This window comes from Oncorhynchus nerka, linkage group LG15, assembly GCF_034236695.1.
Source record: "Oncorhynchus nerka isolate Pitt River linkage group LG15, Oner_Uvic_2.0, whole genome shotgun sequence".
Lineage (NCBI taxonomy): Eukaryota > Metazoa > Chordata > Actinopteri > Salmoniformes > Salmonidae > Oncorhynchus > Oncorhynchus nerka.
In genome coordinates, this window is record NC_088410.1 from 90856894 (window position 1) to 90875080 (window position 18187).

Here is an 18187-nt window from a genome sequence, read left to right on the forward strand (position 1 = left end):
TTACCCTCCTTACCCATACCCCTTCTCCTGGCTCAGCCCGCACAGCCCTTCCAAATCGCTCAGAACCAAGCCGTCGTCTTATCTCGTCAGATATCGCCTCTGGTCATTCAGGTTGTAAAGAAATTGTTTATTTGTAAAGACTGTGGGAAGACTTTCCGTTACATGAGTCGTTTGAAACAGCACACACGCATGGCTCACACGCAGGAAAAACCCCACTGCTGTACGTTGTGTGGAAAGTGTTTTCTTACCGCCAGCAAGTTAAAAACACACCAGCTAATACACACCGGCGAGAGACCCTACCTCTGTAATGTCTGTGGTCACTGTTTCAACCAGAGGTCGAACCTCAAAGTACACATGCAGAGGAAACACAAAGATGTCAAGGGTGTGTGACAAACAAAAAAATAGCATTCAGTATACGGATTTACATTCATATTTACATTTTAGTCATTTAGAAGACGCTCTTAGCCAGAGCGACTTACAGTTAATGCATTCATCTTAAGATAGCTAGGTGGGATGATGAAAAGGTTATGTGGGAAAAAGACAGCAAAAATAAATAAAGTTGTAAGACACATCTCCCCAACCCCTACATTCAGGTGAATGTCAGTGGAGGCTGAGGGGAGAACGGCTCATATAAGTCTCCCCAACCCCTACATTCAGGTGTGTCAGTGGAGGCTGAGGGGAGAACGGCTCATATAAGTCTCCCCAACCCCTACATTCAGGTGTATGTCAGTGGAGGCTGAGGGGAGAATGGCTCATATAAGTCTGGACCGGAGTGAATGGAGTGGCATTGATACCAATCCCCACATTTCCCTCCAGCCATTACCACGAGCCCGTCCTCACCAAATTAAGGTGCCACCACCCTCCTGTGGTGTATATAATTTCTCCTCCCTTTCTTCCCTGTATTGTTGTCTCAAATCACAAACTACATTAAAGATGTAAAACAGCCTGTTTTCTTTTACAGGCTACAACCTCTAACTTGTATCATATTTTGGCTCTAATTGCTGGACAGGTCTTGCATGGTTAGATGCTTTTTTTGCTCAGCTCAAAAGCAAATTCAGTCAACCCCTGATAAGTGCACATTGGGTAATTGTACCAGTCTATACAAAACAGTCTCAAGTCACTTGGTGTGTTCTAGATACACACACACAAAAATCATGAGAGGATTCATATGTTAGGCACTGCATAAGGAGTTGGCTGTATTTTGTATGCAAAATTCACCTGGGTATACCACTCAAAGCTCACTCATTGGTATTCACTTCTGTAGCCTGTGGTATGTGCCCAAAATTAACATTCCCTTTTAACCCTACATAAACCATTTAAACATCTTTACTGTTGTGCTGTCTTCCATAAGAACACCCTGTACAGTACTGGAAAATATTGCTTAACGTGTACAATGCATTCATTTTCAGCGTTCCTTGAGAGCTGAACATGATGTTTGGGTTTGGCCTTATCATATTTAGGGCCTCGCGTTTTCCTATTATTACGGTAACAGCGGGCATTCCTTATCACGTGATCAGCGAGAGCATCTTTTAGGTCCATTTTGGATGATAGCGAGAGCTCTTGTCGCTAGCTACGACACCCGAAAATGACTAAATTGCAGTTTTTAAATGTATTTTTGACCGAGCGGCTTATGCTCGCTGCCCAGGAGATCTATAAATCTGTCGAAGACACGATTTTGGAATACCAAGAGGAGATTGCGCTCAGGGAGAGGGAGAACGACCATCTGAGACGTCGGCTTCGAGACGCTGGGATTGAAATATGGCCAGGTTAGTAGCTACCATGCTAAAATTAGCACGGAAGCCGCACGCTAGGAAACCAAATTGGTCACTAAAGTGCTGTTGTATGCATGCATAGCTGCGTAACTAGCGAAAGGGCCCTTGTTTTAAAATATATATATTTTACACCCTGTATTAACGCTTCGAGAAGTAGCCAGGTAACTCATGTATTTCAGAAGGCTAACATTAGCTAATAATGTAAGCGGTTGCTAACTCAGCTAGCTAGTTAGCCACCTTTGTTCCTTAGCTAGCTAGTTGTTGCGATTTAGACTAGAATTTCAGGCATCAGCCTTGCTGATTAATTTCTGAAATCGGGTTCCTGTGATAACGTTTATATTAATTTAGTTTATCGTATTTTTCCGCGATCGTAAATCATATCTGACTGCCACGTCCCTCCCACTCTTCCATCCAGACCGTCAGTCCATGGCACTATTGGAGGAGGAGGATAGCGAGCATCCCCGCCGGGAGTGGAGCCCCAGTATGGGCCATGATGAGCGCATCCCCATCCTGATCAAGGAGAAACGGGAACTCAGGTACAGCCAGGGCGACGATCAGCTTCGCGGCCACGGCTCCTGCAGCACCCCAGAGTCCATGTTCACCCCTCCCCGCGTCAGCAACGAATACCCCCAGGACCCTCCCCACTCCTCCAACCTGCCCCAGAACCCGTCAGTGGAGAACAGAGAGAGGGAGCCTGGTCCCAGAAGCTCATCCAGACACGTCAAATCAGAAGGGTCCCACAGAGGCTCATCGTCGTCTTCATCCAACAGCGGCCCGCAGCCCCTGGCCACAGTCAACCCCAACTGCTCCAACGAGAACATTGACATCATTGGGGTGGAGAACGGAGGGCAGATGTCGGCGGCTAAAGGACGAGCCGGCGGGAGCAGAGGTCAGGGCTCCCACTTAGGCAACCAGGGCGCTAATTCCACCGCGGCCGCAGAGTGTGGGAAATCTCCTCTCCAGGTGCACGTGTCGTCGTTCTGCTGCAGGGTGTGCGGGGAGACGTTCAGCCACGTCGGACACCTGCATGTCCACGTCCAGGTGCACACCCGAGAAAAGCCGTATCGCTGCGGGGTGTGTGGAAAGTGCTGCAGCTCCTCCGGCAGGCTCCAGGAGCATGCCAGGAGTCACACTGGAGAGAAGCCGTACCGCTGCCAGAGCTGTGGAAAAGGATTTACCCAGATGGCCCATCTCAAGGTCCACATGCGTATCCACACAGGAGAGAAACCCTACAGCTGCCCCGTGTGTGGCAAGTGTTTCAGCCGCTCTGACAAAATCAAACGTCACCTCCAGACCCACAGCCGCGAGGGCACCTACTTCTCGGGGCAGTGAGATGAGGGAGACTCCACCGTTGGTGGTTCTTGTTAATGAACGACTGAGTCTCGGTATATGAATGAATTGCTGATTATGGGACATTTTTAAAAAGCTAAAATTGCTGCCACTAAGACGAGGCTTGTTTTTTCTCACTCTCTCTCTGAGCTATTCTGTGACCTTTCTTAGAATGTTTTATCTCTCCTAAGTAACAGTTCTCTCCATGCCATAGTCTATCTCTCATGCAATAGGATTTGTATTGCAGTATAGTCAATTTAGTATGTGTCCATTTTTTTTCTTTTTGTATTTGAGTTATTAGCTAGTATTTCCTAATGGTTTAGTATTTTAGTAATAAGCTTGATAGCATGATGATAATGAAGTCTTCCGCTATGCGTCTTGCACGGAGTGCATTCAGGATTGCAACAATGCAGCGTTCCAATACGTGGTCTTGCCCCAGATGATTTGCACAGGGCCAATTTACACCAATTTCAAGTTTCTAAAAGCAATGGTTGTTTTAGAATTTAATTTACTTTTGATAAAGTATATCACAGCCTCTTCTAACACCCTGAAATCTGATTTCCTGAATCACCTGGCTGAAATTCGTAAGCTGTTTTTATTTGTGTTTTTTTAATGAACACTGGCTAACCATATGGGCATTGTTTATAAACAGTTGTCCATTTTTTGTTTCCAAATATGGATATAAAGTAGACATATTAGCCATTGTTAGTTCGGGTGAGGTCAGGGGTGGGCATTACGGTTAGCAATAGCCCTGCCCGCTGTATTCTATGTTTCCGTACGGTTAGCCACATAAAGCCTCCCTGATATACTACATTTTAAAGAAGCATTGCCTCTCCCTCAATCACACCAACAGCGTCATTGCAGTTTGGTACACCAGAAGTATTCTGAACAAAAATATAAACGCAACAATTTCAACTATTTTACTGAATTCATATAAGGAAATCAGTCAATTGAAATAAATTCATTAGGCCCTAATCTATGGATTTCACATGAATGGGCAGGGGCACAGCCATGGTTGGGCCTTGGAGGGCATAGGCCCACCCACTGGGGAGCCAGGGCCAGCTAGTCAGAATGAGTTTTTCCTACAAATGTGCTTTATTACAATTTAGACACACATATCCCTTAGTTTCATCAGCTGTCCGGGTGGCTGGTCACAGACAATCCAGCAAGTGAAGAAGTCTGATGTGGAGGTTCAGGGCTGGCGTGGTTACACTTGATCTGCGGTTCTGAGGCCGGTTGGATGTACTGCCAAATTCTCTAAAATGACTTGAGGTGGCTTATGGTAGAGAAATTAACATTCGATTCTCTGGCAACCGCTTTGGTGGACATTCCTGCAGTCAGCATGCCAATTGCATGCTCCCTCAACTTGAGATGTCTGTGGCATTCTGTTGTGACAAAACTGCACATTTTAGAGTGGCCTTTTATTGTCCCCAGCACAGGGTGCACCTGTGTCAAGATCAGCTTGTTGATATTCCACAACCGTCAGGTGGATGGATTATCTTGGCAAACAAGAAATGCTCAATACAGGGATGTAAACAAATTTGTGCAAAACATTTGAGAGAAATACGCTTTTTGTGTGTATGAAACATTTCTGGCATCTTTTATTTCCGCTCATGAAACATGGGACTAACACTTTTACTTTTTTATATTTTTGTTCAGTATACATACATTTCCAATAGAACGCTGCATTGTAGTGCGTTCTGTGTGGTGCATGCGTTGGATATATCCAACGTATGCATCAAATTGTATGGTAGAGATAAGCGTTTTGTGTTTGCGTAGCAACGCAAAATGATATGCAATGGTGCTGTCAGTCTGATCAAGGCATTAGTCACGGTTGCAGAACTGTGTACTGCCCCCTGAATTTCAGTCAACTTGTAACTGATACAATAACATACTATTGTCACAGAGGAGTCAACACCGAGACTGCTATTCTGCAAGATCAATTTGACCGTGGTGATGATCATTCTGTGTATGACCACTATCTATCCCCCACCTCTGATGCAGATAGGGTTTATGTGTCCTCTATGACCTGCACTACTACAGTATTTAACCAACACGGTGCAGGGAAAGACCGATTCCTCAGCTGAGTCATACAGTATTTGACCCTGTATGTGTCTGTGCTGCTTGTTTCAAGAGGATTGGTCCTGAGCTAGGTGCTGCTGCACATATATTCACTATACTAAATATCTAGTAATGGTGGCCAGTTGTTTGCAAGTGTAAAATAAAAAAATTCAGACCCTAATCAAGGTTTCTCCTGGAATAAAAAGTACTTTTTAGTGTATATTGTGAAAGCATTTAATCCAGGAGTATTAAATGCCGAGCTGAGACCAATGCTCATGAACAAGCAGTAGGCCTATGGCCCATACCAGATACAAACCACAGCCCCATCACCTAGGCCAAGTGTCTTGGGCAATAGGGGCTATGGGGTTGTCACAGGACAGGGCCTTTATCACCTCTCAGGACTGAGGCTACTACAGTAGGCCGTCTAACTCCATCGACATTCCTCCAGTCTCTTCCCCACAGTCTATTCTGGGACACTGCTGCTCCCACACACATTACTGTACAGTGTTGTATCATTGTGTACTAAATGTTATTTTTTAATAAACTAGTAACTGACCACGCTGTCTTTGTTCATTTCTCCATATATAGGCATACAGGCCGAGAGATGGCCGGCACTAGAATAAGATGTTTGTTTGCATGATTATTAGCCGTTTAAGTGAACAAATCAATTCCGACTGAACCTAAATGTACATTTAAAACAACTTCACCGACACAGCAGAGTCCCTAAATCCCAAATGAAGATAAACTACCCACACCTATCTACGGTTTTTATTTTCATGTAATCATTATTTAACTAGGCAACTCGGTTAAGAACAAATTCTTATTTACAATGACGGCCTTTTTAAATGTATGTTTATTTCACCTTTATTTAACCAGGCAGGCCAGTTGAGAACAACTGCGACCTGGAATTTACAACTGCGACCTGGCCAAGATAAAGCAAAGCAGTGCGACAAAAACAACAGTTACACACATAAACAAACGTACAGTCAATAACACAAAATAAAAATCTATGTACAGTGTGCAAATGTAGAAGAGTGGGGAGGAAAGGCAATAAATAGGCCCTAGAGGCGAAAAAATAATTACAATTTAGCATTAACACTGGAGTGATAGATATGCAGATGATGATGTGCAAGTAGGGGTTCAAGAGGGTAAGTAATAATATGGGGATGAGGTAGTCGGGTGTACTATTTACAGATTGGCTGTGTACAGGTACAGTGATCCGTAAGCTGCTCTGACAGCTGATGCTTAATTGGAGAGGGAGATATAAGATTCTAGCTTCAGAGATTTTTGCAATTCGTTCCAGTCATTGGCAGCAGAGAACTGGAAGGAAAGGAGACCAAATGAAAGCATTGGCTTTGGGGACTAGCGTGCTACGGATGGGTGTTGCTATGGTGACCAGTGAGCTGAGATAAGGCGGCACTTTACCTAGCAAAGACCTATAGATGACCTGGAGCCAGTGGGTTTGGCGACAGATATGTATTGAGGGCCAGCCAACGAGAGCATACAGGTCGCAGTGGTGGGTGGTATATGGGGCTTTGGTGATAAAACGGATGGCACTAGGATAAACTAAATCCAGTTTGCTGAGTAGAGTGTTGTGGGCTATTTTGTAAATGACATCGCCGAAGTCTAGGATCGGTAGGATAGTCAGTTCTACAAGGGTATGTTTGGCAGCATGAGTGAAGGAGACTTTGTTGCGAAATAGGAAGCCGATTCTAGATTTAATTTTGGATTGGAGATGCTTAATGTGAGTCTGGAAGGAGAGTTTACAGTCTAACCAGACACCTAGGTATTTGTAGTTGTCCACATATTCTAGGTCAGAACCATCCAGAGTAGTGATGCTAGTCCGGAGGGAGGGTGCGGACAGCAATCGGTTGAAGAGCATGCACTTAGTTTTACTAGCATTTAAAAGCAGTTGGAGGCCAGGGAAGGAGTGTTGTTTGGCGTTGAAGCTCGTTTGGAGGTTTGTTAGCACAGTGTACAAATAAGGGCCAGATGTATACAGAATGGTGTCGTCTGCGTAGAGGTGGATCAGAGAATCACCAGCTGCAAGAGCGACATCATTGATATATACAGAGGCCCTCCGATTTGACACACTGAACACTAACTGAGAGGTGTTCCAGTTTACCTGGGCCTTGTTGATTAGAAAGGCCTGCTCGCTGAAGTCTTTTAGTGAGCGTTTGACAGTGATGAGGGGTGGTCGTTTGACCGCGGACCCATTACACACGCAGGCAATGAGACAGTGATCGCTGAGATCCTGGTTGAAGACAGCAGAGATGTATTTAGAGGGCAAGTTGATCAGGATGATATCTAAGAGGGTGCCATGGTTACGGATTTAAGGTTGTACCTGGTAGGTTCCTTGATAATTTATGTGAGATTGAGGGTTATTTATCTTAGATTGTACCAAAAGGCAAAAATACTGTATAAATATAGGACAAACCACATCACAACGAGACAGACACAACACTACATAATGCGAGACCTAACATAAGGCAGCAAAACATGACAACACAGCATGGTAGCAAAACATGGTAGCAGCACAAAAACATGGTACAAACATTATTGGGCAAAGTCAACAGCAGAGGGAAAGAAGGTAGAGACAACAATACATCATACAAAGCAGCCACAACTGCCAGTAAGAGTGTCCATGATTGAGTCTTTGAATGAAGAGATTGAGATAAAACGTTGAGGGACTAGGGGTTGATTTTGGGATTCAGAGTATAAGTACCTCGCACATGCTGGAATAAATGTATCGGTGTATCAAATATATATATATATATTTTCCATATGCTGATTGATTTGTCTCGGATGGATGATACAGTTATATGATTTCAGCTGCCCCATGTTCTTAAGGACTTACGGTAACTAACTTTTTCTGATTGTGTCATATTCGTTCTTATTTGACAAACTATGGTTTGTTGTGCCCTGCCAGCGGCTCTCGACATGACGAAGTTACCGTTTCTAAATGTAGATTTGACCGAACGGTTGATGTCAGCTGATATGAGACCATATTAAAATACAAGGAGGAAATACTGTAATACAGGGAAAGAGCGAATGATCAACTGAGACGCAAACTGCACAGAAATGGGATTCCATTGCCAGGTTAGTAACAGTAGACAGCTAGCGAGGATAAAACGTCCTCAGATCTTCTGTAGATATCTTATTTGAAATATGAATTAATGTTAGCTAGCTAACCTGCCCCCGTATCTGCGTTTAGATGTCGACGATGGGTATGACGTGTGGTATAATGGGCTGTACAGACGTCACTCCGTCGATCCACGTGTGAGCATGGGCGGAGTCTGATTTTTTGGAGCAATGCGTACTTTTGCTCACGTCGCAGTTGCGTTCCACCACAGAAAAATGAGACATATTTCACCTGATGTATAAATGTGAAGTATCTGGTGCCGAAAATCTCCCCCCTGCCAGAATAACCCCACCACCCACTCTCTTCGCGTGAACTCGCACTCACTCCTTCATTGCTACGACTTGCTTACTAGTTGAGATTTCGTATCACTTTAGGCTGCGTTTCAGTATTTTTTTTAATGTCGGTTTGATCGCGGGAGGCACTAGTAATGTCTGCAGTTTTCGGTTTGGCTATTTGTTTCAAGTGTATTAGGCTATAAATAAATCTCTTTACCAAAATTCGTCATCTCTCCCATGTCTTATTCGACTAGTAGTTGTTCTGAAATGTTTATTGCTTGCCTACATTTTAATCCCTCTGTTTAATATAACACACATACATTAATTATGAATTATTATTATTATTACGTTTGTTCTATAGAAAGTATTTGACTCTAGCCACAAAATTAGGGAAATTAGAAGGGGAGGAGGATTTTCTTGCCTGCCAAAATTCGACGCAGTTTATTTATTTGTATTTTATTAAAACATTTTAGAGGGTGGATCAGCGTTAATATTGCTGATAGATTGTAGCTTCCATCAATGTAATTCTCTGCATCATTTCCAACCCCCCATATATTTTTGGGGTAAATATATATATTTATATATACATACCCACATATATAAACATGCATACATATATATATTTTCCTTTATTATTCCCCGCAATCTCTACCACCCTTCCCCTAATTGGAGTAAACTAATAAACAATAACACTTCAACGCTACTTAAGGATTTAACTAGCTTCAGAAGCAAACATGTCTCTACAAATTAGAAGAGCTTGAACTGCGCTTACTGCTCAGGAGGATAAATAAAAACAAACAAGGGATAAAATGGCATGTTCGTCCATGAACCAGAATCTGGGTTTTTGACGAGTGGCAGCACACAGAAAAGTATCGCTTCGAAACTAGGAATCTTGACCGTTTGTACATTGTCACGGAAGTGTGCCAAGTTAACAGGCATGTCTGTTCTGAAAGAGGATGTTGGTGCCTATCCCTCTGTGGCAAAAGTTTTCGGATCGTTGGAATTATTTGTTTTATACGGGAGCTGTCGACCGAAAATATATTCGCATCTGGGCTCCGGAAAACTCGGACAACGAGTACTACAAGGGATGTTTCTCAATGATCCTGAGTTCAGTCTGCGATGTGAAGTACCGCTTCACCATGATCAACGTGGGGCGCATATGTTCGGGGGGAAGAAGCAAGGGCCGGAGTGCTTGCCGGGGACTCAAACACCGAGCCCATATGTCTTCATGGGAGATGAGGCATTCCCTCTGAGGGTAAACCTGATGCGAGAGCATGTACAAAATGTACTTTATTTTACAGGATTATATAATGCGAACATTATATAATGGAGCAAACATGGAATTACTTTGAAATGTCAAGGTGAAGACTCTGAAGATGTCGAGTGAAAGTGTCTTTCATCCCTCTATGTACTCTGTGGATGAAAGGGATTGTCTGGCTCCTCGCCATTAAACCTAGTTAAGGAGGAAACTTGACGCCTTTGACGATTTATTTTGCGGCTGCATGCATTGCATTGGATGGTAAGATGAAACCATCAATAGTAGATCAACATCGCCACTTGCTGACATTTGGGCTAGTTTGGAATGGTTGGTTGCTGTTTCTCCCCCCTCCCTCCTTGTGTTTCTCCCTCCCTCTCTCCCTCCTTGTGTTTCTCCCTCCCTCTCTCCCGCCTTGTTGTTTCTCCCCCCTCCCTCCTTGTGTTGCTCCCTCCCTCTCTCCCTCCTTGTGTTTCTCCCTCCCTCTCTCCCTCCTTGTTGTTTCTCCCCCTCCCTCCTTGTGTTGCTCCCTCCCTCTCTCCCTCCTTGTTGTTTCTCCCCCTCCCTCCTTGTGTTGCTCCCTCCCTCTCTCCCTCCTTGTTGTTTCTCCCCCTCCCTCCTTGTGTTTCTCCCCCCTCTCCCTCCTTGTGTTTCTCCCTCCCTCTCTCCCTCCTTGTGTTTCTCCCTCCCTCTCTCCCTCCTTGTTGTTTCTCCCCCTCCCTCCTTGTGCTTCTCCCCCTCCCTCCTTGTGTTTCTCCCCCCTCTCTCCTTGTGTTGCTCCCTCCCTTTCTCCCTCCTTGTTGTTTCTCCCCCTCCCTCCTTGTGTTGCTCCCTCCCTCTCTCCCTCCTTGTTGTTTCTCCCCCTCCCTCCTTGTGTTTCTCCCCCTCTCTCCCTCCTTGTGTTTCTCCCTCCCTCTCTCCCTCCTTGTGTTTCTCCCTCCCTCTCTCCCTCCTTGTTGTTTCTCTCCCCTTCCTCCTTGTTGTTTCTCCCCCTCCCTCCTTGTGTTTCTCCCCCTCTCTCCCTCCTTGTGTTTCTCCCTCCCTCTCTCCCTCCTTGTGTTTCTCCCTCCCTCTCTCCCTCCTTGTTGTTTCTCTCCCCTTCCTCCTTGTTGTTTCTCTCCCCTCCCTCCTTGTGTTGCTCCCTCCCTCTCTCCCTCCTTGTTGTTTCTCCCCCCTCCCTCTTTGTGTTGCTCCCTCCCTCTCTCCCTCCTTGTGTTTCTCCCTCCCTCTCTCCCTCCTTGTGTTTCTCCCTCCCTCTCTCCCTCCTTGTTGTTTCTCTCCCCTTCCTCCTTGTTGTTTCTCCCCCTTCCTCCTTGTTGTTTCTCCCCCCTCCCTCCTTGTGTTTCTCCCTCCTTGTTGTTTCTCTCCCCTTCCTCCTTGTTGTTCCGTGTCACTCGCTCACAGTACACACACTGCAAGGCTCCTCCGCCTGCTAGAGCGGCACTAATCTCTCTCCCTCGCGCTTAATCAGCTCTGGTTTCTAAAGTCACTAACAAATGGACTTTTCTGCTGCTTCCCTCACTCGTATCGGGTCTGGATCCGACCAGGTCTGTATGGAACTGGTCTAGTTGTCCTCGGGTCCGTTTCGGAAACAGATCTTTATATTGAAAAATGTATGTATATCGGGTCTGGGTAGGAAAGCCCCAGGTCCATTTCAGAACAGGTACAACTTTTTGGACCCGTGAAGACCTCTACTTGAGAGGCCCAATATAACAATCCCAGTCACAACAGACAATGCCAGGAACATTGTGAATGCTGTCACAGAAGCTGGACTTGGACCACAAAAAGGGGGCTTTTTATTTTTGTGTCTTTTGCCAAATAAACAAAAATTAACTACAGTAATTGATGGTATTTCATTTTCCCACTGTCCCGAAACCGAACCGAACTGTGACCTCAATACATACCAACTGTGGGTTTGGTGAGCTGTTACACTCCTACTTGTTACATAACACTGTCCACTCTTAATTTTCAGGCCGAGAGTCCTCTGCTCTTATAGAACTTGAGGAGGGAGCCATTGGGTTGAAGCAGGAACCAGAACCAAGGCAAACTATGGAGAAACAGGAGGGAAGGACCAGGAAGGAGGAAAAGCAACTTAGAGGACTAGACTCTGTCTAGATGTCTCTCCTTACAATGGAAATGATGGCTATGATCAGAACACACCTCATTCAGTCAGTTCCAAACTCACACCGGGGAGAGTAGATAGGGAGGCTCTCTGTCCAGCTCATCAACATCCAAACCAATCAAAACAGAGACTGAAGGACTGGGTGTTTGTCCATTTGATCCGTCAAGTGACCCCAATACATTCTCTTCGTCAGTGAACCTTGACCTTTTGGCAGCACTGAATGAGAACAGTGTAAGTATGATGGGGGTGGAAGGTGGTGAAGGACTACTGTCAGGGTTTGAGGCGCTACAGATACCACTACACATGGAACAGTCCCTTCAAAATCACCACAACACAGCATTGTGTTGCAAGGTGTGTGGGAAACCCTGTAGACATATGGGCCATTTAAACGCACACATGCAAATGCACATGAAAGAGAAGCCATTACTCTGCGGGGTTTGTGGTAAGTGCTTTAGCTCGCCGGGGAGGTTGAAAGGGCGTTAGCGGATTCACACAGGGGAGAAGCTCTATCAGTGCCATATCTGTAGGAAACGGTGCAATCAGACCGCACACCTGAAAGTGCATCCGAGTGTCCACACAGGAGAAAAACTGTTCAGTTGTCCTGTGTGTGGCAAGTGCTTCAGCCACTCCGACAAAATTAAACGTCACCTCCAGACCCACAGCCGTGAAGGCACCTAGGCTTGTGATTTTTTCTCTTTTTCTCTCAAAGAGCTAGGGATTCTGTGACTTTCTTAGAGAATGTTCTCTGACTAACACTTCTCCATGCCATAGTCTCTCTCTCTCATGCAATAGGTTTTGCATTATAGTCAATTTAGTGTGTTTCTTTTTGTACATGTCACTGAATGGAGTTTTTGAGAATCTTTAAAAACACAACATTTTATGAGTTAGTTGCTAGTCTTTCTGAATTATACTGAACAAAAATATGGTGTGGCATATCAAGAAGCGTATTAAAGAGCAAGATTCATTAGAAACGTGCACCTTGTGCTGGGGACAATAAAAGGCCTCTGTAAAATGGTCAGTTTTGTCACACAACACAGTGCCACAGATGTCTCATGTTTTGAGGGCGCAGTGCAGTTGACATGCTGACTGAAGGAATGTCCACCAGAGCTGTTGCCAGAAAATGTTATGTTCATTTCTCTACCATAAGCTGCCTCCAATGTTGTTTTGGAGAATTTGGCAGTACATCCAACTGGCTGTTTAATCAGCTTATTGATATGCCACACCTGTCAGCTGGATGGATTTTCTTGGCAACGGATAAATGCTTACTAATGCAGTTGCTTCACAAATTTGTGCTCAAAATTTGTGAGAAATTAGAGAAATTGTGCGAATGGAAACATGTTGCATTTATATTTTTGTTCAGGATAACTGTGTTGCTTGTTCGCGAGGGTTGGTCCTGAGCTAGGCTCTGCTGCACATACAGGTAACTGCTAAAATAATGAAAGATGGCGCCGACAGACATGGCAGCTCTGCTTCTAGATCCTAAGCAACTTTGCGATATTACAGCACTGTTGGAGCTAGGAACACAACCATTTCGCTACACCCACAATAACATCTGCTAAACATGTGTATGTGACCAATAAAATTGGATTCAATTTAATGGAAATACTTCAGTAAATGAGCAATACGAAGTATATTGAAAGCAGGTGCTTCCACACAGGTGTGGTTCCTGAGTTAATTACCCAATTAACATCCAATCATGCTTAGGGTCATGTGAAAATGCTGGGCAGGCCATTATTTTGGCTACCATGGCAATGCCCCCATCCACAGAGCACGAGTGTTCAGTGAATGGTTTGATGAGCATGAAGACAATGTAAACCATTTGCCATGGCTGTCTCAGTCACCAGACCTCAACCCAATTGAACTCTTATGGGAGATTCTGGAGCAGCGCCTGAGACAGCATTTTCCACCACCATCGACAAAACACCATATTATGGATTTTCTTGTGGAAGTATGGTGTTGCATCCCTCCAATAGAGTTCCAGACACTTGTAACATCTATGCCAATGTGCATTGAAGTGGTTCTGGCTCGTGCTGGCCCAACGTCCTATTAACATATTTTATGTTGGTGTTTCCTTTCATTTTGCAGTTACCTGTATATTCACTATAGCAAAGATCTGTGGCCCATTGTTTGGAAGTGAAACAGACATTTTTGTCAGACCCAGATCAATGCTTCTCCTGGAATTAAAAGCACTTTAGATGCTGTGTGTGTATATATATATATATAAGGTCCTAGTATTAAACATGTCATCTCCAATAGTTCACTGTGAACAGTAATGAGTTAGAATGGTCCCCTGGAGGTTTTTGTCTAGTTCCCGGTTTGTCCTGGGGACGTCACTTGATGGGAATTATTATTTAACATGTCCTCACCACCTGTGAGGTTTTGCTGTTTATAATGTGCGGATTCGTCAATTCTTTGTCGATACATTCTGTCTGTATATTGTGTTTATCATCTATTTTCACCGTTTCACCAAATCAAATTCCGGATATATTTAAATGTCCTTTGTGAATAAACTCTGTTTCTGAATGTTATTCAACAATATAACTTATTTATTAAATGTTTCATATGCTTACAGAGCTTGATCTTACCACATCGTAATATAAGATTGTTTTACTCCACACTCCAAACAATGTATAGCCTCAAATATAGCATGGTTTACAGAACCACCCATTTCACCTCCTTTATAGATACCTATCCAGGTCAGAACACCAATGGGACAGACTGGTGTCTAGCATAGGTCTACTGCAGGCCACAAGACTGTTGCCCTGTACAGCTTTTACGTAGGCATTAGCACAGGGAGTTTACACAAATCTTTAGTTTAATAAGTTGCATAACACCTACATCACTTTTCAGGTGTTATCCCATTCTGCCTTGGTGACCATGACTTAGGCACTTAGCCTCTTAACTGCCACAAGGGCAAGGCTGACCCTGTTATACTACAAGCCTTTTCTGGGTTTGGTGTTTCATAGAGTTGGCTAGGGTGACAACAAAAAACATGTTTCAGTTATACAATAAGACTTTATTTTGAAATAAAATGTTGCCTGTGTGTGTGTGTGTGTGTGTTGTCACATGCCTGTGTGTTCCTGTGAGTGCGTGTGTGTTTGTAATGCAGGTTGAGTCTGTATGTGTGGGTCCTGGGTATATATACCAGTATATACCAGTGCTTTTGGCAACACCAAAGGAAGTATACATTTCCATTCATAACACCATTATGACATCATTCATAATCCCCTTCATTAATGTTTCAGTATCAGTCATCATAAAATCATACCAGATTAAACATCAATCATATGTAATCTTCAAAAGCAAAACGTTATTATCAATTATTTTATAGTAGAACTATCTGGATGAATTGAGCTTGGGTGGTTGCTGTGTTAGTTCTGCACAGCACAAGACTTTGATAGCCTCTGCTGAGCCGAAGCCAAGGTTCTAGATTGTGGAGCTAATGCCAGTCTTCAGGTTTCAGACAAGTTGACTCAACATGTTAAAATGACACCCATTGCACAGGTGCCAGCCAGATCTGTCATCCAGATTTGAAATTGTTCAAAATACTTTGAGCGTTTGCTTGAGCCTTTTTTCTTTCTTCTTTGAACTATTCCATGTCCATCAAAGTACGGGAAATAACACACGAAGGCATTGATCTTGGATATTACATGATTGCATGATTACATAAAAACAGGTGTAAACAGGTCAGTCCCGTCCCAAAATTGCAAAGAAAAAAAAAGAAATCATAGAAAAATAATAACACAAGGAACAAATCCACAATGCCAATAACTTGGCTAAATACACAATATTTGCACATGATTCTTTTTAAAATTCTTCAAGCTCTGTCAAGTTGGTTGTTTTGAAGTCTTGCCATAGATTTTCATGCAGATTTAAGTCAATTGTAACTAGGCCACTCAGGAAGATTTACGGTCTTCTTAGTAAGCAACTCCAGTGTTGATTTGGCCTTGTGTTTTAAGTTATTGTCCTGCTGAAACGTGAATTTGTCTCCCAGTGCCTGGTGGAAAGCAGACTGAACCAGGTTTTCCTCAAGGATTTTGCCTGTGCTTAGCTTCATTCCATTTATTTTTGTCCTAAACTCCCTACTACTTGCTGAAGACAAGCATACCCATAACATGATGCAGCCACCACCATGCTTACAAATCTGAAGAGTGGTACTCAGTGATGTTGTGTTAGACCTGCCACAAATGTAACGCTTCAGGACATAAAGTGAATTTCTTAGCCACATTTTTAAAAGTTTTACTTTAGTGTCTTATAGCAAACAAGATGCATGTTTTGGAATATTTTTTATTCTGTACAGGCTTCCTTCTTTTCAATCTGTCATTTAGGTTAGTATTGTGGAGTAACTACAATGTTGTTGATCCATCCTCAGTTTTCTCCTATCACAGCCATTAAACTCGGTGACAGTTTTAAAGTCACCACTGGCCTCATGGTGAAATCCCTGAGTGGTTTCCTTCTTCTCCAGCAACTGAGTTAGGAAGGACGCCTGTATCTTTGTAGTGACTGGTATTGATACACCACCAAAGTGTAATTAATACCTTTACCATGCTCAAAGGGATATTCAACGTCAGCTTTACCATTTTTTACCCATCTACCAATAGGTGCCGTTCTTTGCAAGGCATTGGAAATTCACTGCTCGACCAAGGGACCTTACAGTGTGTGTGGGGTACAGAGATAAGGCAGTCATTAAATAATCATGTTAAACACTATTATTGCACACAGGGTGAATCCATGCAACTTATTATATGACCAATGTTTTCTCCTGAACTCATTTGCCATAACAAAGGGTTTGAATACTTACTGACTCAAGACATTTAAGATTCAAAATACATAATTCCACTTTGACGTTGTTGGGTATTGTGTGTAGGCCAGTGACACAGCATCTCAATTTAATCAATTTTAAATTCAGGCTGTAACAACAAAATTAAGAAAAAGTCAAGGGGTGTGAACATTTTCTGAAGACACTGTCTGCACTGAGTATATCAAACAAGCATTAGAGTCAACATGGGCCAACATCCCTGTGGAACGCTTTCAACACCTTGTAGCCCCCATCACCTAGGCCAAGTGTCTTGGGCAATAGGGGCTATGGGGTTGTCACAAGACAGGGCCTTTATCACCTCTCAGGACTGAGGCTACTACAGTAGGCCGTCTAACTCGATCGACATTCCTCCAGTCTCTTCCCCACAGTCTATTCTGGGACACTGCTGCTCCCACACACATTACTGTACAGTGTTGTATCATTGTGTACTAAATGTTATTTTTTAATAAACTAGTAATTGATTACCTTGTCGAAATTGTTTTGTGTTTCCTCCTCCATACACCTAAAAAGCACAGCTCAGCTCTCTAGATTGAATAGTGCTAGTGTGCATTATTATCTGACAGCGGTTCAAATTAAAGCCTTGTTAACTATCCTGAACCTAGAGCTAAGCTGCAGCCACCACAGAGAAGCCACAGTAACCACCACAGAGAAGCCGCAGTAGCCACCACAGAGAAGCCACAGTAACCACCGCAGAGAAGCCACAGTAGCCACCGCAGAGAAGCCACAGTAACCACCACAGAGAAGCCACAGTAACCACCACAGAGAAGCCGCAGTAGCTACCACAGAGAAGCCACAGTAACCACCACAGAGAAGCCACAGTAGCCACCACAGAGAAGCCACAGTAGCCACCACAGAGAAGCCACAGAGAAGCCGCAGTAACCACCACAGAGAAGCCACAGTAGCCACCACAGAGAAGCCACAGTAACCACCACAGAGAAGCCACAGTAACCACCACAGAGAAGCCGCAGTAGCCACCACAGAGAAGCCACAGTAACCACCACAGAGAAGCCACAGTAGCCACCACAGAGAAGCCACAGTAACCACCACAGAGAATCCACAGTAGCCACCACAGAGAATCCACAGTAGCCACCACAGAGAAGCCACAGTAGCCACCACAGAGAAGCCACAGTAGCCACCACAGAGAAGCCACAGTAGCAACCACAGAGAAGCCACAGTAACCACCACAGAGAAGCCACAGTAGTCACCACAGAGAAGCTGAATCCCCAATCATATCAAGATGGAGCTACCTGCACCTTAGCCCATTAATCGACTAAATGAGCCTACATAATGTTACTCCTTATAGTCCAAGGACCTTACATGTTCAGTTTAGAGGCTAATTGGCTCTGGTAGCCAAAACAGCCAAATACTCCATCAAAACATGATTCAATTACCAATTGCAGTACGGCTCTAGA

At 43.9% G+C, this 18187-nt stretch overlaps 1 protein-coding gene and 1 long non-coding RNA gene across 2 annotated transcripts; both read left to right on the forward strand.

The window, feature by feature from the left end:
- Positions 1–1412: 1412 nt before the first annotated feature.
- On the forward strand, positions 1413–5718 carry LOC115143525 (zinc finger protein OZF-like). Its single transcript, XM_029684026.2, has 2 exons — positions 1413–1766; positions 2188–5718. Exons 1-2 carry the CDS (start codon positions 1586–1588, stop codon positions 3102–3104), a joined length of 1098 nt encoding a protein of 365 aa, XP_029539886.2. The 5' UTR covers positions 1413–1585; the 3' UTR covers positions 3105–5718.
- Positions 5719–6846: 1128 nt separating this feature from the next.
- LOC135560258 (uncharacterized) lies at positions 6847–17244 on the forward strand. Its single transcript, XR_010458859.1, has 2 exons — positions 6847–8261; positions 11807–17244. It is a non-coding gene; the product is annotated as an uncharacterized LOC135560258 (long non-coding RNA).
- Positions 17245–18187: the final 943 nt, after the last annotated feature.

Coding starts and splice junctions, on each gene's coding strand:
- LOC115143525 (XM_029684026.2), top strand. CDS start 1,586: ATGACTAAATTGCAGTTTTTAAATGTATTTTTGACCGAGCGGCTTATG. Junction 1,767..2,187: donor TGGGATTGAAATATGGCCAG/GTTAGTAGCTAC, acceptor TCTTCCATCCAG/ACCGTCAGTCCATGGCACTA.